At 44.3% G+C, this 27,500-nt stretch overlaps 1 protein-coding gene across 2 annotated transcripts in view; it reads left to right on the forward strand.

Annotated features, from left to right (window-relative positions):
- The window catches only part of LOC110526764 (fibrillin-1), a 161,127-nt gene that overhangs the window by 59,803 nt on the left and 73,824 nt on the right, over positions 1-27,500 (forward strand). For both annotated transcript variants that reach the window (XM_090239009.1, XM_090239010.1), the window contains exons 16-31: positions 3,836-3,958; positions 4,428-4,580; positions 6,010-6,063; positions 6,208-6,333; positions 6,554-6,679; positions 7,002-7,121; positions 7,287-7,424; positions 12,082-12,132; positions 13,324-13,449; positions 13,631-13,858; positions 16,487-16,612; positions 16,790-16,918; positions 19,259-19,384; positions 22,679-22,804; positions 23,094-23,216; positions 24,082-24,207. In XM_090239009.1, coding sequence (XP_090095135.1) covers positions 3,836-3,958; positions 4,428-4,580; positions 6,010-6,063; positions 6,208-6,333; positions 6,554-6,679; positions 7,002-7,121; positions 7,287-7,424; positions 12,082-12,132; positions 13,324-13,449; positions 13,631-13,858; positions 16,487-16,612; positions 16,790-16,918; positions 19,259-19,384; positions 22,679-22,804; positions 23,094-23,216; positions 24,082-24,207 — 2,001 coding nt within the window. The remainder of the gene's footprint in view (positions 1-3,835; positions 3,959-4,427; positions 4,581-6,009; positions 6,064-6,207; positions 6,334-6,553; positions 6,680-7,001; positions 7,122-7,286; positions 7,425-12,081; positions 12,133-13,323; positions 13,450-13,630; positions 13,859-16,486; positions 16,613-16,789; positions 16,919-19,258; positions 19,385-22,678; positions 22,805-23,093; positions 23,217-24,081; positions 24,208-27,500) is intronic.

Below are 27,500 nucleotides of genomic sequence, written 5' to 3' on the forward strand. Positions count from 1 at the left end.
TTAATGTACAGTGCCTTGCGAAAGTATTCGGCCCCCTTGAACTTTGCGACCTTTTGCCACATTTCAGGCTTCAAACATAAAGATATAAAACTGTATTTTTTTGTGAAGAATCAACAACAAGTGGGACACAATCATGAAGTGGAACGACATTTATTGGATATTTCAAACTTTTTTAACAAATCAAAAACTGAAAAATTGGGCGTGCAAAATTATTCAGCCCCCTTAAGTTAATACTTTGTAGCGCCACCTTTTGCTACGATTACAGCTGTAAGTCGCTTGGGGTATGTCTCTATCAGTTTTGCACATCGAGAGACTGACATTTTTTCCCATTCCTCCTTGCAAAACAGCTCGAGCTCAGTGAGGTTGGATGGAGAGCATTTGTGAACAGCAGTTTTCAGTTCTTTCCACAGATTCTCGATTGGATTCAGGTCTGGACTTTGACTTGGCCATTCTAACACCTGGATATGTTTATTTTTGAACCATTCCATTGTAGATTTTGCTTTATGTTTTGGATCATTGTCTCGTTGGAAGACAAATCTCCGTCCCAGTCTCAGGTCTTTTGCAGACTCCATCAGGTTTTCTTCCAGAATGGTCCTGTATTTGGCTCCATCCATCTTCCCATCAATTTTAACCATCTTCCCTGTCCCTGCTGAAGAAAAGCAGGCCCAAACCATGATGCTGCCACCACCATGTTTGACAGTGGGGATGGTGTGTTCAGCTGTGTTGCTTTTACGCCAAACATAACGTTTTGCATTGTTGCCAAAAAGTTCAATTTTGGTTTCATCTGAGCAGAGCACCTTCTTCCACATGTTTGGTGTGTCTCCCAGGTGGCTTGTGGCAAACTTTAAACAACACTTTTTATGGATATCTTTAAGAAATGTCTTTCTTCTTGCCACTCTTCCATAAAGGCCAGATTTGTGCAATATACGACTGATTGTTGTCCTATGGACAGAGTCTCCCAGCTCAGCTGTAGATCTCTGCAGTTCATCCAGAGTGATCATGGGCCGCTTGGCTGCATCTCTGATCAGTCTTCTCCTTGTATGAGCTGAAAGTTTAGAGGGACGGCCAGGTCTTGGTAGATTTGCAGTGGTCTGATACTCCTTCCATTTCAATATTATCGCTTGCACAGTGCTCCTTGGGATGTTTAAAGCTTGGGAAATCTTTTTGTATCCAAATCCGGCTTTAAACTTCTTCACAACAGTATCTCGGACCTGCCTGGTGTGTTCCTTGTTCTTCATGATGCTCTCTGCGCTTTTAACGGACCTCTGAGACTATCACAGTGCAGGTGCATTTATACGGAGACTTGATTACACACAGATGGATTGTATTTATCATCATTAGTCATTTAGGTCAACATTGGATCATTCAGAGATCCTCACTGAACTTCTGGAGAGAGTTTGCTGCACTGAAAGTAAAGGGGCTGAATAATTTTGCACGCCCAATTTTTCAGTTTTTGATTTGTTAAAAAAGTTTGAAATATCCAATAAATGTCGTTCCACTTCATGATTGTGTCCCACTTGTTGTTGATTCTTCACAAAAAAATACAGTTTTATATCTTTATGTTTGAAGCCTGAAATGTGGCAAAAGGTCGCAAAGTTCAAGGGGGCCGAATACTTTCGCAAGGCACTGTAGGTCTGGTAAACCGTGTTCCATTGTATCCTATCATAACCTTTGTTACCCTGCTACCCCTACCCCCTTTCACCTGTTTCCCTTCCTGTCTCCCCTGCTACCCCTACCCCCTTTCACCTGTTTCCCTTCCTGTCTCCCCTGCTACCCATACCCCCTTTCACCTGTTTCCCTTCCTGTCTCCCCTGCTACCCCTACCCCCTTTCACCTGTTTCCCTTCCTGTCTCCCTGCTACCCCTACCCCCTTTTACCTGTTTCCCTTACTGTCTCCCCTGCTACCCCTACCCCCTTTCACCTGTTTCCCTTCCTGTCTCCCCTGCTACCCCTACCCCCTTTCACCTGTTTCCCTTCCTGTCTCCCCTGCTACCCCTACCCCCTTTCACCTGTTTCCCTTCCTGTCTCCCCTGCTACCCATACCCCCTTTCACCTGTTTCCCTTCCTGTCTCCCCTGCTACCCCTACCCCCTTTCACCTGTTTCCCTTCCTGTCTCCCTGCTACCCCTACCCCCTTTCACCTGTTTCCCTTACTGTTTCCCCTGCCACCCCTACCCCCTTTCACCTGTTTCCCTTCCTGTCTCCCCTGCTACCCCTACCCCCTTCCACCTGTCTCCCTTCCTGTCTCCCCTGCTACCCCTACCCCCTTTCACCTGTTTCCCTTCCTGTCTCCCCTGCTACCCCTACCCCCTTTCACCTGTTTCCCTTCCTGTCTCCCCTGCTACCTCTACCCCCTTTCACCTGTTTCCCTTCCTGTCTCCCCTGTTCTCCTCCTGTCTCCCCTGCTACCCCTACCCCCTTTCACCTGTTTCCCTTCCTGTCTCCCCTGCTACCCCTACCCCCTTTCACCTGTTTCCCTTCCTGTCTCCCCTGTTCTCCTCCTGTCTCCCCTGTTCTCCTCCTGTCTCCCCTGCTACCCCTACCCCCTTTCACCTGTTTCCCTTACTGTCTCCCCTGCTACCCCTACCCCCTTCCACCTGTCTCCCTTCCTGTCTCCCCTGCTACCCCTACCCCCTTTCACCTGTTTCCCGTCCTGTCTCCCTGCTACCCCTACCCCCTTTCACCTGTTTCCCTTACTGTCTCCCCTGCCACCCCTACCCCCTTTCACCTGTTTCCCTTCCTGTCTCCCCTGCTAACCCTACCCCCTTCCACCTGTTTCCCCTCCTGTCTCCCCTGCTACCCCTACCCCCTTTCACCTGTTTCCCTTACTGTCTCCCCTGCTACCCCTACCCCCTTTCAACTGTTTCCCTTCCTGTCTCCCCTGCTACCCCTACCCCCTTTCACCTGTCTCCCTTCCTGTCTCCCCTGCTACCCCTACCCCCTTTCACCTGTTTCCCTTCCTGTCTCCCCTGCTACCCCTACCCCCTTTCACCTGTTTCCCTCCATGTCTCCCCTGCTACCTCTACCCCCTTTCACCTGTTTCCCTTCCTGTCTCCCCTGCTACCCCTACCCCCTTTCACCTGTTTCCCTTCCTGTCTCCCCTGCTACCCCTACCCCCTTTCACCTGTTTCCCTTCCTGTCTCCCCTGTTCTCCTCCTGTCTCCCCTGTTCTCCTCCTGTCTCCCCTGCTACCCCTACCCCCTTTCACCTGTTTCCCTTCCTGTCTCCCCTGCTACCTCTACCCCCTTTCACCTGTTTCCCTTCCTGTCTCCCCTGCTACCCCTACCCCCTTTCACCTGTTTCCCTTCCTGTCTCCCCTGCTACCCCTACCCCCTTTCACCTGTTTCCCTTCCTGTCTCCCCTGTTCTCCTCCTGTCTCCCCTGTTCTCCTCCTGTCTCCCCTGCTACCCCTACCCCCTTTCACCTGTTTCCCTTCCTGTCTCCCCTGCTACCCCTACCCCCTTCCACCTGTCTCCCTCCCTGTCTCCCCTGCTACCCCTACCCCCTTTCACCTGTTTCCCTTCCTGTCTCCCCTGTTCTCCTCCTGTCTCCCCTGTTCTCCTCCTGTCTCCCCTGTTCTCCCCTCCTGTCTCCTCTGTTCTCCCCTCCTGTCTCCCCTGTTCTCCTCCTGTTTCCCCTGTTCTCCTCCTGTCTCCCCTGTTCTCCCCTTCTGTCTCCTCTGTTCTCCCCTCCCGTCTCCCCTGTTCTCCTCCTGTCTCCCCTGTTCTCCTCCTGTCTCCTCTGTTCTCCTCCTGTCTCCCCTGTTATCCTCCTGTCTCCCCTGTTCTCCTCCTGTCTCCCCTGTTCTCCTCCTGTCTCCTCTGTCTCTCTCCCAGACATTGATGAGTGTGAGACTCCAGGGATCTGTATGAACGGCCGCTGTGTGAATACGGAGGGGTCCTTCAGGTGTGAGTGTATGGCTGGTCTGGCCGTGGGTCTGGATGGCCGCGTCTGTGTCGGTGAGTGTCTCCTCTCTAGAATCTGATCTATGATCAATCTATTATTGATTGATTGATTTGGTTTAATCAATCACAAATTCCCTTTTGGAACCCTTTTTTTCTAAGAGTGTGTGGTCATAGTATTGGTTTGGGACCATATTCCTGGTTTCACAATGTGAGTGGGCAGGCAGGAAGTGTACAGTTTGGGTCGACTGCATTCGTATATCAGATCAGGGGAATGCTGCAATCCCTTCGATACACAACCCTGTTTGTTTCTCTGTTGTTTGTCTGAACGAGGGAGCGAGGGAGGGAGGGAGCGAGGGAGGGAGGGAGCGAGGGGGGAGGGAGGAGGGGAGGGAGCGAGGGAGGAGGGGGGGAGGGAGGAGGGGGGAGGGAGGAAGGGGGGAGGGGAGGGAGGGAGGGAGGAGGGGAAGGAGTGAGAGAAACAGGAAGAGATAGATTGATAGTTTTCTCTGTATCCTGATTCCAGACACACATATGCGCAGCACTTGTTATGGAGGATACAAGCGGGGACAGTGTGTGAAGCCATTCTTCGGAGCCGTGACCAAGTCAGAATGCTGCTGTGCCAGTGTGGAGTACGCCTTTGGAGAGTCCTGCCAACCATGCCCACCCCAAAACTCAGGTACACACACACACACACACACACACACACACACACACACACACACACACACACACACACACACACACACACACACACACACACACACACACACACACACACACACACACACAACTGGGTCTACATAGCCACCACTCATGCTGTTGTCCTGAGTGAAGTGGATGATCCCAGCTAACGTTAGTAATACCACAGACCAGCTGATGTCCAACAGACAGAGCGATATGAGGGACACACTCTTGAGGCATCAAGATGGAGTCTGCAGTTTGACATTCACTCTGTCTGAGTCATGATTACAGAGATTGATATTCACGGCTGTTCCGGCTATGACAAAGTAACAGCGTTACCATGCACTGATGTTCTATGGTTGGTAACTATAAACCATCCAACTCTTAATCTGATTCAATCCACAGAAACAGGAGATGTTGTCTTCATCTGCTGTGGCCTGTAATCTCTGACTGTCTGACTGTCTGACTCCAACACCACTCCTCCACCTCCACCCCCACTCCTCCCTCTCCACTCCTCCACCCCCCTCCACCTCCACTCCTCCACCTCCACCCCCACTCCTCCATCTCCATTCCTCCACCCCCACCCTGCCACCCCCTCCACTCCTCCACCTCCACTCCTCCACCCCCCTCCACCTCCACTCCTCCACCTCCACTCCTCCACCCCCCTCCACCTCCACTCCTCCACCTCCACCCCCACTCCTCCACCTCCATTCCTCCACCCCCACCCTACCACCCCCTCCACTCCTCCACCTCCACTCCTCCACCCCCCTCCACCTCCACTCCTCCACCTCTATCCCCACTCCTCCACCTCCACCCCCACTCCTCCACCTCCATTCCTCCACCCCCACCCTGCCACCCCCTCCACTCCTCCACCTCCACTCCTCCACCCCCCTCCACCTCCACCCCCACTCCTCCACCTCCATTCCTCCACCCCCACCCTGCCACCCCCTCCACTCCTCCACCCCCACTCCTCCACTCTGCCACCCCCCTCTACCAATCTACCCCCACTCCTCCACCCTGCCACCCCCCTCCACCCCCACTCCTCCACCCTGCCACCCCCTCCACTCCTCCACCCCCACTCCTCCATACTGCCACCCCCCTCCACCCCTCCACCTCGCCACACATAATAACACTACAACCAGTCATTTCTCATTAGCTCTTCCTGTTAAAGTCTGTATCAAAAAGACGCCAAAGTTCCACCACATTAAGGGGTCATTTCATATATATCCAGACCAAATGAGAAAGCATGGAAACGGATAATAACATGGTATGAAATTACTTGCTCTGAGATCTCTGGATGTTGGCAAATGTGATGTTTTCACAAAACGCTGTTATTTCGTTTAGTAGTTTCACTAACCCCTGTGTGTGTGTGTGTGTGTGTGTGTGTGTGTGTGTGTGTGTGTGTGTGTGTGTGTGTTTTGCAGCTGAGTTCCTGGCCCTGTGTAGTAATGGCCCCGGCACCACCAGCGATGGCAGAGGTAACGATCAAAAACGTCTCTCTCTCCCAGATATTAACCTTGTGTGCCTGTGTGTTTATCTCTCCCAGATATTATCCTTGTGTGCCTGTGTGTTTATCTCTCCCAGATATTAACCTTGTGTGCCTGTGTGTTTATCTCTCCCAGATATTAATGAGTGTGCTCTGGACCCGGACATCTGTCAGAACGGTGTGTGTGAGAACATGCTGAGGACCTATAAGTGTAACTGTAACATGGGCTTTGAGGTGGACACCACTGGAAAACACTGTGTTGGTAAGTCCCATGATGTATCCTTAAAATGACTGGGTTATCCTAATGTTGCTATCCCTGTCTGTCTGTCTGTCTGTCTGTCTGTCTGTCTGTCTGTCTGTCTGTCTGTCTGTCTCTTGAGACATACTGTAGATGAATGTATCAACCGTAGAGATCGTATTAAATGAGTTCTAAGATATCATTCTGTGGTATTACCTCCGTCTGTGTATCTGTCTCCTCTCAGACATAGATGAGTGTGCAGTGAACAGGTTACTGTGTGACAACGGCCTGTGCAGGAACACTCCAGGTAGTTTCACCTGCCACTGTCCCACCGGCTTCCTGTTCCACGCTGAGACGGATGTCTGTGAAGGTGAGATACACTGGCCCAGACCAGTTACTGTCTGTCCGTCTGTCTGTCAGGGTTGGGTTTAATCACATTTAAAGTTCAGAGATTTGGAATTGGAATTTCAAGGTACTTCCGTAATTGTCTGGAATTTAAATGTGGTTGACCCCCAGCCCTGCTGTCGGTCTGTCACACAGAAGACGTGTTAGAAGCTTGTCAGGAGTAGAAAGAAAGACGTGGTAACACATCTTCCTGTAGATATTGATTTGTGGATTATTTTCTCCTCTAATTCATATAGATGTGTGTGTGTTTCTTGTCGATATTAATGAATATGTGTTGTCTCCTGCAGACATTGATGAGTGTGAGTCGAAGCCGTGTGTGAACGGGGACTGTAAGAACAGCCCGGGGTCCTACGTGTGTCTCTGCTCAGCAGGCAGCACGCTGGACGCCTCTGGAACACAGTGTATAGGTACGTGAGTATAACAACCCCTGCTGTTTGTGTGTGTGTGTGTTTGTGAGAGGATGTTACTTTTGACCAGAGGGGACTACTATCTGAGGGGCTAAAATGGCAGCTGTGAAATGTTATGATGTGTATTAGTACAGTCCTCTGCCCTCCCTCTCCCTGTCCCTGTAGAGACCAGTAAAGGCACATGTTGGCTGAAGGTGATTAACGGACGCTGTGAGATCAACATCAACGGAGCCACTCTGAAATCCCACTGCTGTTCCACACTGGGAGAGGCCTGGGGAAGTCCCTGTGCCAAGTGTGAACCAGGTTAGTGGGAACCTACAGAACCATATAGAACCATATGGAACATCTAGAATCTCTAGAACTTATAGAACCTATTTAACCTGTAGCCCTTCTCTGGGGAGAGGCCTGGGGAAGAACCTGTGCCTAGTGTGAACCAGGTGAGAATTACAACCTGTACTATAGCTAGGTGAGAATTAGAACCTGTACTGAAGCTAGGTGAGAATTAGAACCTGTACTGAAGCTAGGTGAGAATTAGAACCTGTACTGTAGCTAGGTGAGAATTAGAACCTATACTGTAGCTAGGTAGAATTACAAACTGTACTGTAGCTAGGTGAGAATTACAACCTGTACTGTAACTAGGTGAGAATTACAACCTGTACTGTACCTAGGTAGAATTACAACCTGTACTGTAGCTAGGTAGAATTACAACCTGTACTGTAGCTAGGTGAGAATTACAACCTGTACTGTAACTAGGTGAGAATTACAACCTGTACTGTACCTAGGTAGAATTACAACCTGTACTGTAGCTAGGTAGAATTACAACCTGTACTGTACCTAGGTAGAATTACAACCTGTACTGTAGCTAGGTGAGAATTACAACCTGTACTGTACCTAGGTAGAATTACAACCTGTACTGTAGCTAGGTAGAATTACAACCTGTACTGTAGCTAGGTGAGAATTACAACCTGTCCTGTAGCTAGGTAGAATTACAACCTGTACTGTAGCTAGGTATAATTACAACCTGTACTGTACCTAGGTAGAATTACAACCTGTACTGTACCTAGGTAGAATTACAACCTGTACTGTAGCTAGGTAGAATTACAACCTGTACTGTACCTAGGTAGAATTACAACCTGTACTGTAGCTAGGTAGAATTACAACCTGTACTGTACCTAGGTAGAATTACAACCTGTACTGTAGCTAGGTGAGAATTACAACCTGTACTGTAGCTAGGTAGAATTACAACCTGTACTGTAGCTAGGTAGAATTACAACCTGTACTGTAACTAGGTGAGAATTACAACCTGTACTGTAGCTAGGTAGAATTACAACCTGTACTGTAGCTAGGTGAGAATTACAACCTGTACTGTAGCTAGGTAGAATTACAACCTGTACTGTAGCTAGGTGAGAATTACAACCTGTACTGTACCTAGGTAGAATTACAACCTGTACTGTAGCTAGGTGAGAATTACAACCTGTACTGTACCTAGGTAGAATTACAACCTGTACTGTACCTAGGTAGAATTACAACCTGTACTGTAGCTAGGTAGAATTACAACCTGTACTGTACCTAGGTAGAATTACAACCTGTACTGTAGATAGGTAGAATTACAACCTGTACTGTACCTAGGTAGAATTACAACCTGTACTGTAGCTAGGTAGAATTACAACCTGTACTGTAACTAGGTGAGAATTACAACCTGCACTGTACCTAGGTAGAATTACAACCTGTACTGTAGCTAGGTGAGAATTACAACCTGTACTGTAGCTAGGTCGAATTACAACCTGTACTGTAGCTAGGTAGAATTACAACCTGTACTGTAACTAGGTGAGAATTACAACCTGTACTGTAGCTATGTAGAATTACAACCTGTACTGTAGCTAGGTAGAATTACAAACTGTACTGTAGCTAGGTGAGAATTACAACCTGTACTGTAACTAGGTGAGAATTACAACCTGTACTGTACCTAGGTAGAATTACAACCTGTACTGTAGCTAGGTAGAATTACAACCTGTACTGTAGCTAGGTGAGAATTATAACCTGTACTGTAACTAGGTGAGAATTACAACCTGTACTGTACCTAGGTAGAATTACAACCTGTACTGTAGCTAGGTAGAATTACAACCTGTACTGTACCTAGGTAGAATTACAACCTGTACTGTAGCTAGGTGAGAATTACAACCTGTACTGTACCTAGGTAGAATTACAACCTGTACTGTAGCTAGGTAGAATTACAACCTGTACTGTAGCTAGGTGAGAATTACAACCTGTCCTGTAGCTAGGTAGAATTACAACCTGTACTGTAGCTAGGTATAATTACAACCTGTACTGTAACTAGGTGAGAATTACAACCTGTACTGTAGCTATGTAGAATTACAACCTGTACTGTAGCTAGGTAGAATTACAACCTGTACTGTAGCTAGGTGAGAATTACAACCTGTACTGTAGCTAGGTAGAATTACAAACTGTACTGTAGCTAGGTGAGAATTACAACCTGTACTGTAACTAGGTGAGAATTACAACCTGTACTGTACCTAGGTAGAATTACAACCTGTACTGTAGCTAGGTAGAATTACAACCTGTACTGTAGCTAGGTGAGAATTATAACCTGTATTGTAACTAGGTGAGAATTACAACCTGTACTGTACCTAGGTAGAATTACAACCTGTACTGTAGCTAGGTAGAATTACAACCTGTACTGTACCTAGGTAGAATTACAACCTGTACTGTAGCTAGGTGAGAATTACAACCTGTACTGTACCTAGGTAGAATTACAACCTGTACTGTAGCTAGGTAGAATTACAACCTGTACTGTAGCTAGGTGAGAATTACAACCTGTCCTGTAGCTAGGTAGAATTACAACCTGTACTGTAGCTAGGTATAATTACAACCTGTACTGTAGCTAGGTAGAATTACAACCTGTACTGTACCTAGGTAGAATTACAACCTGTACTGTAGCTATGTGAGAATTACAACCTGTACTGTACCTAGGTAGAATTACAACCTGTACTGTACCTAGGTAGAATTACAACCTGTACTGTAGCTAGGTAGAATTACAACCTGTACTGTACCTAGGTAGAATTACAACCTGTACTGTAGCTAGGTAGAATTACAACCTGTACTGTACCTAGGTAGAATTACAACCTGTACTGTAGCTAGGTAGAATTACAACCTGTACTGTAACTAGGTGAGAATTACAACCTGTACTGTACCTAGGTAGAATTACAAACTGTACTGTAGCTAGGTGAGAATTACAACCTGTACTGTAGCTAGGTAGAATTACAACCTGTACTGTAGCTAGGTAGAATTACAACCTGTACTGTAACTAGGTGAGAATTACAACCTGTACTGTAGCTAGGTAGAATTACAACCTGTACTGTAGCTAGGTGAGAATTACAACCTGTACTGTAGCTAGGTAGAATTACAACCTGTACTGTAGCTAGGTGAGAATTACAACCTGTACTGTACCTAGGTAGAATTACAACCTGTACTGTAGCTAGGTGAGAATTACAACCTGTACTGTACCTAGGTAGAATTACAACCTGTACTGTACCTAGGTAGAATTACAACCTGTACTGTAGCTAGGTAGAATTACAACCTGTACTGTACCTAGGTAGAATTACAACCTGTACTGTAGCTAGGTAGAATTACAACCTGTACTGTACCTAGGTAGAATTACAACCTGTACTGTAGCTAGGTAGAATTACAACCTGTACTGTAACTAGGTGAGAATTACAACCTGTACTGTAGCTAGGTAGAATTACAACCTGTACTGTAGCTAGGTAGAATTACAACCTGTACTGTAGCTAGGTGAGAATTACAACCTGTACTGTAGCTAGGTAGAATTACAACCTGTACTGTAACTAGGTGAGAATTACAACCTGTACTGTACCTAGGTAGAATTACAACCTGTACTGTAACTAGGTAGAATTACAACCTGTACTGTAGCTAGGTAGAATTACAACCTGTACTGTACCTAGGTAGAATTACAACCTGTACTGTACCTAGGTGAGAATTACAACCTGTACTGTAGCTAGGTAGAATTACAACCTGTACTGTACCTAGGTAGAATTACAACCTGTACTGTACCTAGGTAGAATTACAACCTGTACTGTAGCTAGGTAGAATTACAACCTGTACTGTAACTAGGTGAGAATTACAACCTGTACTGTACCTAGGTAGAATTACAACCTGTACTGTAGCTAGGTAGAATTACAACCTGTACTGTACCTAGGTAGAATTACAACCTGTACTGTAACTAGGTAGAATTACAACCTGTCCTGTAGCTAGGTAGAATTACAACCTGTACTGTAGCTAGGTAGAATTACAACCTGTACTGTAGCTAGGTAGAATTACAGCCTGTACTGTAACTAGGTAGAATTACAACCTGTACTGTAGCTAGGTGAGAATTACAACCTGTACTGTAGCTAGGTAGAATTACAACCTGTACTGTACCTAGGTGAGAAGAACAACCTGTACTGTAGCTAGGTAGAATTACAACCTGTACTGTAGCTAGGTAGAATTACAACCTGTACTGTAACTAGGTGAGAATTACAACCTGTACTGTAGCTATGTAGAATTACAACCTGTACTGTACCTAGGTAGAATTACAACCTGTACTGTACCTAGGTAGAATTACAACCTGTACTGTACCTAGGTAGAATTACAACCTGTACTGTACCTAGGTGAGGATTAGAACCTGTACTGTACCTAGGTGAGGATTAGAACCTGTACTGTAGCTAGGTAGAATTACAACCTGTACTGTAGCTAGGTAGAATTACAACCTGTACTGTAGCTAGGCCTCTGTACCAAGTGTGAATGATCCTATAACTGGGGCCAGGAGTTTTTCCCGGTCAGGTCATGACCAGATCTATTACACATGAAAGCCTTTAGGTCAGGGTCTCACAGAATGTGGAGGTATTTTAATATGGCTTGTTCTCTCTTCCTCCTTCTGTTTCAGATCATTTCTGCACTAAGGGTTATGCTAGAGTCAGAGGGACCATCTGTGAAGGTAATGACACCTGGAGAAGGACTCCGACAAGACTCGTCTTTCACTTAGCAAATACACATATTCCCTCAAATCCAGTGTTGGATTTCAAAAACGGGTTATAATGCAGTTTTTTGCATTGATTGTTTGCGTTGGCATGTATCAAATGACGCTTTATTTACACAGCACATTTCAGACATGGAATGCAACACAATGTTCTTCACAAGACAAAACAAATAACAAACTATGAAAATAAAAACTGAAATATTTACTACACAGCAAACCTAAGAGGATAAAAAACTAAAGAATAACAATAAAAACTCAAAAGCACCCTAAGGAATAGCAAAGCTAAAAACGTGTGTTTTAAAAAGATGTCTACAGTTTCGGCTCTCCTCAGGTTCTCTGGCAGGCTAATCCAGAGGCTGGGGGCATAATAACTAAATGCTGCCTCTCCATGCCTCTTGGTCCTAGGCTTTGGGATAGTTAAAAGGCCTCTGCCAAAGAACCTGAGGGACCTACTGGGTACATAACTTAAAAGCATGTCTGACATGTATTGGGGTGCACAATCGTGGATTGATTTATAAACGAATAGAAGAATCTTAAAATTAATTATATTACTCACAGGCAGCCAGTGCAGAGACCTTAAAACTGGTGTAATGTGTGTTCTCCGTCTGGTCTTGGTCAGTACCCGTGCTGCAGCATTTTGTATGTTTTGCAGTTGACCAATGGCTTTCTTGGGTAGACCAGAAAGGAGAGCATTACAGTAGTCAAGCCTGCTTGTAATAAAAGCATGGATGAGTCTCTGTATCAGCCTGAGAGAGAAACGACGGCATCTTGGCAATGTTCCTCAGGTGGTATAAAGCTATTTTGGTCACATTCCCAGTGTGTGATTCGAAATTGAGTTCAGAATCTAAAATAACCCCTAGATGTTTTATCTGCTGTTTCTAATTGTCTTGTTGGATAAAGTATATAGAGCTCAACACATTCATAAATGCAATGGCCTTGGAGTCAGTCTCTTTGTCAACATGAATATTAAAATCACCCAACGCAATGATTTTATCATAGTTCTCATGGACAATAAATAGTTCTGTTAGTTGACTTAACGTTGTATTATTCTGTTGTTGATAACAGGCTCTAGTATGTGTGTCTGTTGTGTTTCTAGTGTTGTGTTGTTGTTAATGGAGTCTAGGTTGTGTGTTCTCTCTCCACCTGTAGATGTTAATGAGTGTGAGGTGTTTCCGGGGGTGTGTATCAATGGGAAGTGTGTGAACACCGTGGGTTCCTTCATCTGCCAGTGTCCCTCTGGGATGACCGTCGACGCCACCGGACGAACATGTATAGGTGGGTACTGTAGTCCACAAGCACTACGCTAATGGGTACTGTAGTCCATTACACTGTTGTGTACTCCACAAGAATTATAAGATTCAAAATGGGGTCATTGCCTTTCATTTCTGGATGTACTACATTTTTTAAAACTGATTTTGCGTTACGGTGTTTTGTTATCGTATGTTTCCCCCTCCAGACCTGCGTACAGAGCAGTGTTATCTGAGCCACGAGGATGAGCGTTGTGGAGCCCCTATCCAGGGTCGTCACCGTGTGGACGCGTGCTGCTGCTCGGTGGGTGTGGCCTGGGGCCCAGAATGTGACGAGTGTCCGGAGAAAGGCTCTCAGGAGTACAGCCAGCTCTGTCCCAGGGGACCCGGCTTCGCAAACAGAGGAGACTTCATTAATGGACGGCCCTTCCTCAAAGGTTGGCCGGATACATTCCATTTCAAACCTACTCCCTTCCCCTAACTTCTATATTCCTTCAGGTCCTTCCTCAAGGGGGCATACAATGCCCATAGTACGGGTAGCCATTTGATTACCTGTTCAGGAGTCTTATGGCTTGGGGGTATAAATTGTTGAGGAGAGAGAACAGTCTATGACTGGGGAAGCTGGGGTCTTTGACTATTTTTAGGGCCTTCCTCTGACACCGCTTGGTGTAAAGGTCCTGGATGGCAGGCAGTTTAGCACCAGTGATGTACTGGGCCGTACGCACTACCCTTGCGGTCAGAGGCCGAGCAATTGCCGTACCAGGCAGTGATGCAACCAGTTGCAGCTGTAGAACCTTTTGAGGATCTCAGGACCAATGCCAAATCTTTTTAGTTTCCTGAGGGGGAATAGGCTTTGTTATGCCCTCTTCACGACTGTCTTGGTCTGTTTTGACCGTTCTAGTTTGTTGTTGATGTGGACACCAAGGAACTTGAAGCCCTCAACCTGCTCCACTAGAGTCCCGTTGATGAGAACGGGGGTGTGCTCGGTCCTCCTTTTCCTGTAGTTCACAATAATCTCCTTAGTCTTGGTTACGTTGAGGGATAGGTTGTTATTCTGGCACCACCCGGCCAGGTCTCTGACATCCTCCCTATAGGCTGTCTCGTCGTTGTTGGTGATCAGGCTGTTGCGTGCTGTTGTGTCATCTGCAAACTTAATGATGGTGTTGGAGTCGTGCCTTGCCATACAGTCGTGGGTGAACAGGGAGTACAGGAGGGGACTGAGCACGCACCCTTGGAGAGCTCCAGTGTTGAGGATCAGCGTGGCAGATGTATTGCTACCTTCCCTCACCACCTGGGGGCGGCCTGTCAGGAAGTCCAGGATCCAGTTGCAAAGGGAGGTGTTTAGTCCCAGGACTCTTAGCTTAGTGATGAGCTTTGAGGGTACTATAGTGTTGAACACTGAGCTGTAGTCAATGAATAGCATTCTCACATAGGTGTTCCTTTTGTCCAGGTGGGAAAGGGCAGTGTGGAGTGCAATAGAGATTGCATCATCTGTGGATCTGTTTGGGCGGTATGCAAATTGGAGTGGGTCTAGGGTTTCTGGGATAATTGTGTTGATGTGAGCCATTACCAACCTTTCAAAGCACTTGGCTACGGACGTGAGTGCTACGGGTCTGTAGTCATTTAGGCATGTTGCCTTTGTGTTCTTGGGCACAGGGACTATGGTGGTCTGCTTGAACATGTTGGTATTACAGACTCAGTCAGGGACATGTTGAAAATGTCAGTTAAGACACCTGCCAGTTGGTCAGCACATGCCCAGAGCACACGTCCTGGTAATCCATCTGGCTCCGCAGCCTTGTGTATGTTGACCCGTTTAAAGGTCTTGCTCACATCGGCTACGGAGAGCGTGATCACACAGTCGTCCGGAACAGCTGATGCTCTCATGCATGCCTCAGTGTTGCTTGCCTCGAAGCGAGCATAGACGTGATTTAGCTCGTCTGGTAGGCTCGTGTCACTGGGCAGCTCGCGGCTGTGCTTCCCTTTGTAGTCTGTAGTAGTTTGCAAGCCCTGCCACATAAGACGAGCGTCGGAGCCGGTGTAGTATGATTCAATCTTAGCCCTGTATTGACGCTTTGCCTATTTTATTGTTCGTCGCAGGGCATTCTTGTAAGCTTCCGGGTTAGAGTCCCATACCTTGAAAGCGGCAGCTCTACCATTTAGCTCAGTGCGAAGGTTGCCTGTAATCCATGGCTTCTGGTTGGGGTATGTACATACAGTCACTGTGGGGACGAAGTCCTCGATGCACTTATTGATAAAGCCAGTGACTGATGTGGTGTACTCCTCAATGCCATCGGAAGAATCCCGGAACATGTTCCAGTCTGTGATAGCAAAACAGTCCTGTAGTTTAGCATCTGCTTCATCTGACCATTTTTTTATAGACTGAGTCACTGGTGCTTCCTGCTTTAATTTTTGCTTGTAAGCAGGAATCAGGGGGATAGAGTTGTGGTCAGATTTACCAAATGGAGGGCGAGGGAGAGCTTTGTACATGTCTCTGTGTGTGGAGTACAGGTGATCTGGAATTGTTTTCCCTCTGGTTGCACATTTAACATGTTGATGGAAATTTGGTAGAAGTGATTTCAGTTTCTCTGCATTAAAGTCTCCGGCCACTAGGAGCGCCGCCTCTGGGTGAGTGGTTTCCTGTTTGCTTATTTCCTTATACAGCTGACTGAGTGCGGTCTTAGTGCCAGCATCTGTCTGTGGTGGTAAATAGTCAGCCACAAAAAGTATAGCTGAAAACTCTCTAGGCAAGTAGTGTGGCCTGCAATTTATCACAATATACTCTACTTCAGGCGAGCAAAATCTAGGGGAAATGACAACAAAATAACAGGTGAACAAACTCAAAAACCTGCTGTAACCTCTCTCTCTCTCTCTCTCTCTCTCTCTCTCTCTCTCTCTCTCTCTCTCTCTCTCTCTCTCAATTCGATTCAAATGGCTTTATTGCTATGGGAAACATATGTTTACATTGCCAAAGCAAGTAAAATATATAATAAGTCCTTCTCTCTCTCTATTTGTCTCTCTATCTCTCTCTCTATCCCTCCATCCCTCCTTACCTCCCTCTTTCTTAGATATAAACGAGTGTAAGATGATCCACAGCTTGTGCTCCAATGGGAAGTGTAGGAACACCATCGGTAGTTTCCGTTGTCGCTGTGACAACGGCTTCGCTCTGGACTCTGATGAGAGGAACTGTACAGGTCAGTCTACAGCTCATACAGAGCATACATCTAGAGCTCCGTCTAAAGCTTTCAGACACACAAGATAGTATATGTCAAAACAGCGCATCAGAAATACTACATTACTCACAATGCAATGTCTCTTAATGTGTTTTTGGAAACTAACTGTGATGTGTGTGTGGGTGTTTCTCCTTCCAGACATCGACGAATGCCGTATCTCTCCAGACCTGTGTGGTCAGGGCACGTGTGTGAACACAGGTGGGAACTTCGAGTGCGAATGTTTTGAAGGTTACGAGAGCGGCTTCATGATGATGAAAAACTGCATGGGTGAGTAGAGGACCTAAACACACCTGAACACACCGAGACATACCTGGACACACCTGCACACACCTTAACACACCTGGACACACCTGCACACACCTTAACACACCTGGACACACCTGCACACACCTGGACACACCTGCACACACCTGGATACACCTTAACACACTTGGATACACCTTAACACACGTGCACACACCTGGATACACCTTAACACACCTGCACACACCTTAACACACCTGCACACACCTTCACACACCTGGACACACCTGCACACACCTGGACACACCTGCATACACCTGGACACACCTGCACACACTTTCACACACCTTAACACACCTGGATACACCTTAACACACCTGGATACACCTTAACACACCTGCACACACTTGCACACACCTTAACACACCTGGATACACCTTAACACACCTGCACACACCTGGATACACCTTAACACACCTGGATACACCTTAACACACTTGTACACACCTGGATACACCTTAACACACCTGCACACACCTTAATACACCTGCACACACTTGCACACACCTGCACACACCTGGACACACCTGCACACAATTGCACACACTTGCACACACCTGGATACACCTTAACACACCTGCACACACCTGGACACACCTGCACACACCTTAACACACCTGCACACACCTAGACACAACTGAACACACCTTAACACAGCTGGACACAACTGGACACACCTGGACAGACCTGAACACACCTGAACACAACCGAACACACCTGAACACACCTGGACACAACCGAACACACCTGAACACACCTGGACACATCTGGACACAACCGAACACACCTGAACACACCTGGACACATCTGGACACAACCGAACACACCTGAACACACCTGCACACACCTGGACACAACCGAACACACCTGAACACACCTGGACACATCTGGACAGAGCTGAACACATCTGGACAGAGCTGAACACATCTGGACACATCTGGACAGAGCTGAACACATCTGGACAGAGCTGAACACATCTGGACAGAGATGAACACATCTGGACAGAGCTGAACACACCTGGACACATCTGGACAGAGCTGAACACATCTGGACAGAGCTGAACACATCTGGACAGAGATGAACACATCTGGACAGAGCTGAACACATCTGGACACATCTGGACAGAGCTGAACACATCTGGACACATCTGGACAGAGCTGAACACATCTGGACAGAGATGAACACATCTGGACAGAGCTGAACACATCTGGACACATCTGGACAGAGCTGAACACATCTGGACACATCTGGACAGAGCTGAACACATCTGGACAGAGCTGAACACATCTGGACAGAGCTGAACACATCTGGACAGAGCTGAACACACCTGGACACATCTGGACAGCTGTCCCATCCCAGTACTAGATTCTACCTCTATCAGTACTGTATTGTGGAGTACATGACAGATGAAAACAAATTCAGTCTATAATAACATAATAACACATAAGGAAACTCCATCTCCATAGTAACTCCATCTCCATAGTAATTCCATCTCCATAGTAACTCCTTCTCCATAGTAACTCCATCTCCATAGTAATTCCATCTCCATAGTAACTCCTTCTCCATAGTAACTCCTTCTCCATAGTAACTCTGCCACAGGCCCTTAAAACGCTCTATGAAGTGGATCAGGGCAGGGGAGTCCTGCCATGCTGACATCCTGTTACAGACCCAGTACTCAAGCACCGTGTGTGTGTGTGTGTGTGTGTGTGTGTGTGTGTGTGTGTGTGTGTGTGTGTGTTTTGTGTGTGTGTGTGTGTGTGTGTGTGTGTGTGTGTGTTTGTGTGTGTGTGTAAGGAAGAGAGGGGGATTCGCTCCCCAGGCCTGTGCTGTGTGCGTGTTACAGCCTTTATGGGAATACCAGCCATACATTTAGAGCACGCTCAGATCACTCCCTATACTCTCAACCCACAGTACCATTTTTCTCTGGATAATTGTATTTTACTGCTTGATTTACACACACACACACTCCAGCATCCAGACGGTTTTATATGCAATTACTGGTCATAAGGTCCTGACATCTGTGAAAATGTTTCATGTTCAATGGTTTATTTCTCTATTTATGAATGTAATAGCCATGGCTTGGCTTTGAACACATTCCTGACTGAGTAAAATTATATTTACTATTCCCACTAAGTAGTAATGACTACAGATGACAAAATATGGATAAATAGTCTGACGTATGTGACTCTCGCTCTCTCTTTGTCTTTCTTTCTTTCTTTCTTTCTTTCTTTCTGTCTATGTGTGTGTGTGTGTGTGTGTGTGTGTGTGTTTGTCTCTCTCTCACTCTGTGTTCTCTCCTCCCAGACATTGATGAGTGTGAGCGGAACCCTCTGCTGTGTCGCGGTGGTGAGTGTGTGAACAACGAGGGCAGCTTCCAGTGTTTGTGTCCCGACGGACACGAGATTGCCCCCGACGGATCCGCCTGTCTCGGTGAGTGATGAGGTCATCAGTGTGAGACCCTTTTTTGGTTCCAGGTAGAACCCTTTTGGTTTCGGGTGAAACCCTTTCAACCAGGGACAGCTGAAGAACCCGAAAGCCTTTTATTAAGAGTGTCGGCTGCCTTAAAACTAGGACACATCAATGAAATAGTGTGGTGACTGAGAGAACTTGAGTTGATTTAATGGCAACAAATACAAAAAGAAAATGTTAGATTTGTGTGCAGATTTTTCCATTGACAGTGGTATAATCCTATCAGAATGAACAGGAACATGACTGGAGTGTGTGTGCACGTGCATGTGTGTGCGAGTTGAACACTCATCCTTACCCATCTTGCCCCTGGTTGTGTTTTGTAGCTGATTTAGAAAGGGAAGTCTCAAGGGGTAAATGAGGATGATCTATTGATTTAGAAAGGGAAGTCTCTAGGGGTAAATGAGGTTGATCTATTGATTTAGAAAGGGAAGTCTCTAGGAGTAAAGGAGAAGGAGGATCTATTGATTTAGAAAGGGAAGTCTCTAGGAGTAAAAGAGGAGGAGGATCTATTGATTTAGAAAGGGAAGTCTCTAGGAGTAAATGAGGAGGAGGATCTATTGATTTAGAAAGGGAAGTCTCTAGGAGTAAATGAGGATGATGATCTATTGATTTAGAAAGGGAAGTCTCTAGGGGTAAAAGAGGAGGATGATCTATTGATTTAGAAAGGGAAGTCTCTAGGGGTAAATGAGGAGGATGATCTATTGATTTAGAAAGGGAAGTCTCTAGGGGTAAATGAGGAGGATTATCTATTGATTTAGAAAGGGAAGTCTCTAGGAGTAAATGAGGAGGATGATCTATTGATTTAGAAAGGGACGTCTCTAGGGGTAAATGAGGAGGTTGATCTATTGATTTAGAAAGGGAAGTCTCTAGGAGTAAAGGAGGAGGAGGATCTATTGATTTAGAAAGGGAAGTCTCTAGGAGTAAAAGAGGAGGAGGATCTATTGATTTAGAAAGGGAAGTCTCTAGGAGTAAATGAGGAGGAGGATCTATTGATTTAGAAAGGGAAGTCTCGGAGTAAATGAGGAGGAGGATCTATTGATTTAGAAAGGGAAGTCTCTAGGAGTAAATGAGGATGATGATCTATTGATTTAGAAAGGGAAGTCTCTAGGGGTAAAAGAGGAGGATGATCTATTGATTTAGAAAGGGAAGTCTCTAGGGGTAAATGAGGAGGATGATCTATTGATTTAGAAAGGGAAGTCTCTAGGGGTAAATGAGGAGGATTATCTATTGATTTAGAAAGGGAAGTCTCTAGGAGTAAATGAGGAGGATGATCTATTGATTTAGAAAGGGACGTCTCTAGGGGTAAATGAGGAGGATGATCTATTGATTTAGAAAGGGAAGTCTCTAGGAGTAAATGAGGAGGATGATCTATTGATTTAGAAAGGGAAGTCTCTAGGGGTAAATGAGGAGGATGATCTATTGATTTAGAAAGGGAAGTCTCTAGGGGTAAATGAGGAGGAGGATCTATTGATTTAGAAAGGGAAGTCTCTAGGGGTAAATGAGGAGGATGATCTATTGATTTAGAAAGGGAAGTCTAGGAGTAAATGAGGATGATGATCTATTGATTTAGAAAGGGAAGTCTCTAGGGGTAAATGAGGAGGATGATCTATTGATTTAGAAAGGGAAGTCTCTAGGGGTAAATGAGGAGGAGGATCTATTGATTTAGAAAGGGAAGTCTCTAGGGGTAAAAGAGGAGGATGATCTATTGATTTAGAAAGGGAAGTCTCTAGGAGTAAATGAGGAGGATGATCTATTGATTTAGAAAGGGAAGTCTAGGAGTAAATGAGGAGGATGATCTATTGATTTAGAAAGGGAAGTCTCTAGGAGTAAATGAGGAGGATGATCTATTGATTTAGAAAGGGAAGTCTCTAGGAGTAAATGAGGAGGATGATCTATTGATTTAGAAAGGGAAGTCTCTAGGAGTAAATGAGGAGGATGATCTATTGATTTAGAAAGGGAAGTCTCTAGGAGTAAATGAGGATGATGATCTATTGATTTAGAAAGGGAAGTCTCTAGGGGTAAATGAGGAGGAGGATCTATTGATTTAGAAAGGGAAGTCTCTAGGAGTAAATGAGGAGGATGATCTATTGATTTAGAAAGGGAAGTCTCTAGGGGTAAATGAGGAGGATGATCTATTGATTTAGAAAGGGAAGTCTCTAGGAGTAAATGAGGAGGATGATCTATTGATTTAGAAAGGGAAGTCTCTAGGGGTAAATGAGGAGGATTATCTATTGATTTAGAAAGGGAAGTCTCTAGGGGTAAATGAGGAGGAGGATCTATTGATTTAGAAAGGGAAGTCTCTAGGGGTAAATGAGGAGGATGATCTATTGATTTAGAAAGGGAAGTCTCTAGGGGTAAATGAGGAGGAGGATCTATTGATTTAGAAAGGGAAGTCTCTAGGAGTAAATGAGGAGGATGATCTATTGATTTAGAAAGGGAAGTCTCTAGGGGTAAATGAGGAGGATGATCTATTGATTTAGAAAGGGAAGTCTCTAGGAGTAAATGAGGAGGATGATCTATTGATTTAGAAAGGGAAGTCTCTAGGGGTAAATGAGGAGGATTATCTATTGATTTAGAAAGGGAAGTCTCTTGGGGTAAATGAGGAGGAGGATCTATTGATTTAGAAAGGGAAGTCTCTAGGGGTAAATGAGGAGGATTATCTATTGATTTGGAAAGGGAAGTCTCTAGGGGTAAATGAGGAGGAGGATCTATTGATTTAGAAAGGGAAGTCTCTAGGAGTAAATGAGGAGGATGATCTATTGATTTAGAAAGGGAAGTCTCTAGGGGTAAATGAGGAGGATGATCTATTGATTTAGAAAGGGAAGTCTCTAGGAGTAAATGAGGAGGATGATCTATTGATTTAGAAAGGGAAGTCTCTAGGAGTAAATGAGGAGGATGATCTATTGATTTAGAAAGGGAAGTCTCTAGGGGTAAATGAGGAGGATGATCTATTGATTTAGAAAGGGAAGTCTCTAGGAGTAAATGAGGAGGATGATCTATTGATTTAGAAAGGGAAGTCTCTAGGAGTAAATGAGGATGATCTATTGATTTAGAAAGGGAAGTATCTTGGGGTAAATGAGGAGGATGATCTATTGTCCAACAGCTTCACAATCATCTCCACATCTCCACAAGATGGAGCAACTGTGTTTATTGGTGGGGTTGTTTTTAATGGCCTGTTTAATGGTGTGTGTGTGTGTGTGTGTGTGTGTGTGTGTGTGTGTGTGCGGTGCGTGCGTGCGTGTGTGTGTTCCACAGATATTAATGAGTGTGAACTGAGTGAGAAGCTGTGTCGGAACGGTCAGTGTGTGAATATGATTGGACGTTACCAGTGTTCCTGTGATACTGGATATAAATCCACGGAGGACAGACTGGCCTGTGTCGGTAAGATAACTCTGTTCCAACAACTACACTGTTAGTTCTCTATTATTCAACTAGTATTGTGATTTGTCTGCGTCCTTCAAACAGGAAAGGGGTGTTGATATAGTACTATTTGTTTTTGTGTCATATGAACCAGTGTCTGTAGCCATGGCGACCAAATCCTTCAGACTTAAATGACAGAAATGCTTGATGTGTAGGATAGGAAGAGTTATGAGCATGTCTCAAGTTATGTTTCATTCTTATGATGTGTGTGTAGTAACATGTATGTGTGTTCATTCCCTCCTGCATGCAGACATTGATGAGTGTACGATCCAGAATGGAGGTTGTGAGACATTCTGTACCAACTCAGAGGGGAGCTATGAGTGCAGCTGTCGCTCTGGATACGCCCTGATGCCAGACCTCAGGACCTGCACTGGTCAGTAGGACTGTTAGATGATCTCTCTCTCTCTCTCTCTCTCTCTCTCTCTCTCTCTCTCTCTCTCTCTCTCTCTCTCTCTCTCTCTCTCTCTCTCTCTCTCTCTCGTGTCTCAGTCTATGTCTCTCTGTCCTCCACCCCTACTTCAACCCAACCTGTTTGTCTATTTGTTCACCAGGAGCCAGGGAGAGCCCTATAACACTTAAATACACTGTGTTTCTAGACAGTTAGACATAGACGTCCTACCTCCAGACAGGGCCTTGTGAGGGGACTGGGAATCATTTCCTTTGATATCAGTCTCATCCCTCTCAACACATGACTCCCATTTGGCTCTGTTACCAGGGAGAGATACAACAGCCCAAATCATACAAAATGGTACAATAAATTGAAACACAGAAGCACATTGTTGACTAATCTTACCATTTCCCCATGTTTTCTCCTGTTTACTGTTGGTTGCCAGGTGAGCAGCTATGCAAGATGTCTTTCCTCAGCTGGTATGAATGTGAACTGGTCTATGTTCAGCAGACTGTCTGTCTACAGTTCTGTCCTTCTCTGTCCTTACAGACATATGTGTGTCTGTCCTTCTCTGTCCTTACAGACATATGTGTGTCTGTCCTTCTCTGTCCTTACAGACATATGTGTGTCTGTCCTTCTCTGTCCTTACAGACATATGTGTGTCTGTCCTTTTCTGTCCTTAAAGACATATGGGTGTCTGTCCTTTTCTGTCCTTAAAGACATATGTGTGTCTGTCCTTCTCTGTCCTTACAGACATATGTGTGTCTGTCCTTCTCTGTCCTTACAGATATATGTGTGTCTGTTGGATTAGTGAGTGTTCTAGTGAATGTGTTATTCTGTCTCCCTCCAGACATTGATGAGTGTGAGGACAGTCCAGACATCTGTGATGGAGGCCAGTGTACCAACATCCCAGGAGAGTACCAGTGTCTCTGCTTCGATGGATTCATGTCTTCTGAAGATATGAAGACCTGTCTGGGTAACTAACCTACCTGTCTAGCACTCTAAGCCCGTTGCTGTCTAATCAACACAAAACAACAGGGAAGGAGTGGGACTACACCACTGCTTCAAGAACTAAAACGACCTAACAGCCCCCAGTAGAGTTGTGTGGGTAAACTTTCACATACATAGTATCACATGGTGAGACATGTATTCAGTGTTGTTATTAGTTTTGAATGGTGAGACATGTATTCAGTGTTGTTATTAGTTTTGAACGGTGAGACATGTATTCAGTGTTGTTATTAGTTTTGAACGGTGAGACATGTATTCAGTGTTGTTATTAGTTTTGAATGGTGAGACATGTATTCAGTGTTGTTGTTAGTTTTGAACGGTGAGACATGTATTCAGTGTTGTTATTAGTTTTGAACGGTGAGACATGTATTCAGTGTTGTTATTAGTTTTGAACGGTGAGACATGTATTCAGTGTTGTTATTAGTTTTGAACGGTGAGACATGTATTCAGTGTTGTTGTTAGTTTTGAATGGTGAGACATGTATTCAGTGTTGTTGTTAGTTTTGAATGGTGAGACATGTATTCAGTGTTGTTGTTAGTTTTGAATGGTGAGACATGTATTCAGTGTTGTTGTTAGTTTTGAATGGTGAGACATGTATTCAGTGTTGTTGTTAGTTTTGAATGGTGAGACATGTATTCAGTGTTGTTGTTAGTTTTGAATGGTGAGACATGTATTCAGTGTTGTTATTAGTTTTGAACGGTGAGACATGTATTCAGTGTTGTTATTAGTTTTGAACGGTGAGACATGTATTCAGTGTTGTTGTTAGTTTTGAACGGTGAGACATGTATTCAGTGTTGTTATTAGTTTTGAATGGTGAGACATGTATTCAGTGTTGTTGTTAGTTTTGAACGGTGAGACATGTATTCAGTGTTGTTATTAGTTTTGAATGGTGAGACATGTATTCAGTGTTGTTATTAGTTTTGAATGGTGAGACATGTATTCAGTGTTGTTGTTAGTTTTGAACGGTGAGACATGTATTCAGTGTTGTTATTAGTTTTGAACGGTGAGACATGTATTCAGTGTTGTTATTAGTTTTGAATGGTGAGACATGTATTCAGTGTTGTTGTTAGTTTTGAACGGTGAGACATGTATTCAGTGTTGTTATTAGTTTTGAACGGTGAGACATGTATTCAGTGTTGTTGTTAGTTTTGAATGGTGAGACATGTATTCAGTGTTGTTATTAGTTTTGAACGGTGAGACATGTATTCAGTGTTGTTGTTAGTTTTGAACGGTGAGACATGTATTCAGTGTTGTTATTAGTTTTGAACGGTGAGACATGTATTCAGTGTTGTTGTTAGTTTTGAACGGTGAGACATGTATTCAGTGTTGTTATTAGTTTTGAATGGTGAGACATGTATTCAGTGTTGTTATTAGTTTTGAATGGTGAGACATGTATTCAGTGTTAGTGTTAGTTTTGAATGGTGAGACATGTATTCAGTGTTGTTGTTAGTTTTGAATGGTGAGACATGTATTCAGTGTTGTTAGTTTTGAATGGTGAGACATGTATTCAGTGTTGTTAGTTTTGAACGGTGAGACATGTATTCAGTGTTGTTATTAGTTTTGAATGGTGAGACATGTATTCAGTGTTGTTAGTTTTGAACGGTGAGACATGTATTCAGTGTTGTTATTAGTTTTGAATGGTGAGACATGTATTCAGTGTTGTTGTTAGTTTTGAACGGTGAGACATGTATTCAGTGTTGTTATTAGTTTTGAATGGTGAGACATGTATTCAGTGTTGTTAGTTTTGAACGGTGAGACATGTATTCAGTGTTGTTGTTAGTTTTGAACGGTGAGACATGTATTCAGTGTTGTTATTAGTTTTGAATGGTGAGACATGTATTCAGTGTTGTTATTAGTTTTGAATGGTGAGACATGTATTCAGTGTTGTTATTAGTTTTGAATGGTGAGACATGTATTCAGTGTTGTTGTTATTAGTTTTGAATGGTGAGACATGTATTCAGTGTTGTTGTTAGTTTTGAACGGTGAGACATGTATTCAGTGTTGTTGTTAGTTTTGAATGGTGAGACATGTATTCAGTGTTGTTATTAGTTTTGAACGGTGAGACATGTATTCAGTGTTGTTATTAGTTTTGAATGGTGAGACATGTATTCAGTGTTGTTATTAGTTTTGAATGGTGAGACATGTATTCAGTGTTGTTGTTAGTTTTGAATGGTGAGACATGTATTCAGTGTTGTTGTTAGTTTTGAATGGTGAGACATGTATTCAGTGTTGTTATTAGTTTTGAATGGTGAGACATGTATTCAGTGTTGTTGTTAGTTTTGAACGGTGAGACATGTATTCAGTGTTGTTATTAGTTTTGAATGGTGAGACATGTATTCAGTGTTGTTATTAGTTTTGAACGGTGAGACATGTATTCAGTGTTGTTGTTAGTTTTGAACGGTGAGACATGTATTCAGTGTTGTTAGTTTTGAACGGTGAGACATGTATTCAGTGTTGTTATTAGTTTTGAACGGTGAGACATGTATTCAGTGTTGTTATTAGTTTTGAATGGTGAGACATGTATTCAGTGTTGTTGTTAGTTTTGAATGGTGAGACATGTATTCAGTGTTGTTATTAGTTTTGAACGGTGAGACATGTATTCAGTGTTGTTATTAGTTTTGAACGGTGAGACATGTATTCAGTGTTGTTGTTAGTTTTGAACGGTGAGACATGTATTCAGTGTTGTTGTTAGTTTTGAATGGTGAGACATGTATTCAGTGTTGTTGTTAGTTTTGAACGGTGAGACATGTATTCAGTGTTGTTGTTAGTTTTGAATGGTGAGACATGTATTCAGTGTTGTTGTTAGTTTTGAACGGTGAGACATGTATTCAGTGTTGTTATTAGTTTTGAATGGTGAGACATGTATTCAGTGTTGTTATTAGTTTTGAATGGTGAGACATGTATTCAGTGTTGTTATTAGTTTTGAACGGTGAGACATGTATTCAGTGTTGTTGTTAGTTTTGAACGGTGAGACATGTATTCAGTGTTGTTGTTAGTTTTGAATGGTGAGACATGTATTCAGTGTTGTTATTAGTTTTGAACGGTGAGACATGTATTCAGTGTTGTTGTTAGTTTTGAACGGTGAGACATGTATTCAGTGTTGTTGTTAGTTTTGAACGGTGAGACATGTATTCAGTGTTGTTGTTAGTTTTGAATGGTGAGACATGTATTCAGTGTTGTTGTTAGTTTTGAACGGTGAGACATGTATTCAGTGTTGTTGTTAGTTTTGAATGGTGAGACATGTATTCAGTGTTGTTATTA

This window comes from Oncorhynchus mykiss, chromosome 6 (assembly GCF_057628025.1).
Source record: "Oncorhynchus mykiss isolate SJ-2025 chromosome 6, ASM5762802v1, whole genome shotgun sequence".
Lineage (NCBI taxonomy): Eukaryota > Metazoa > Chordata > Actinopteri > Salmoniformes > Salmonidae > Oncorhynchus > Oncorhynchus mykiss.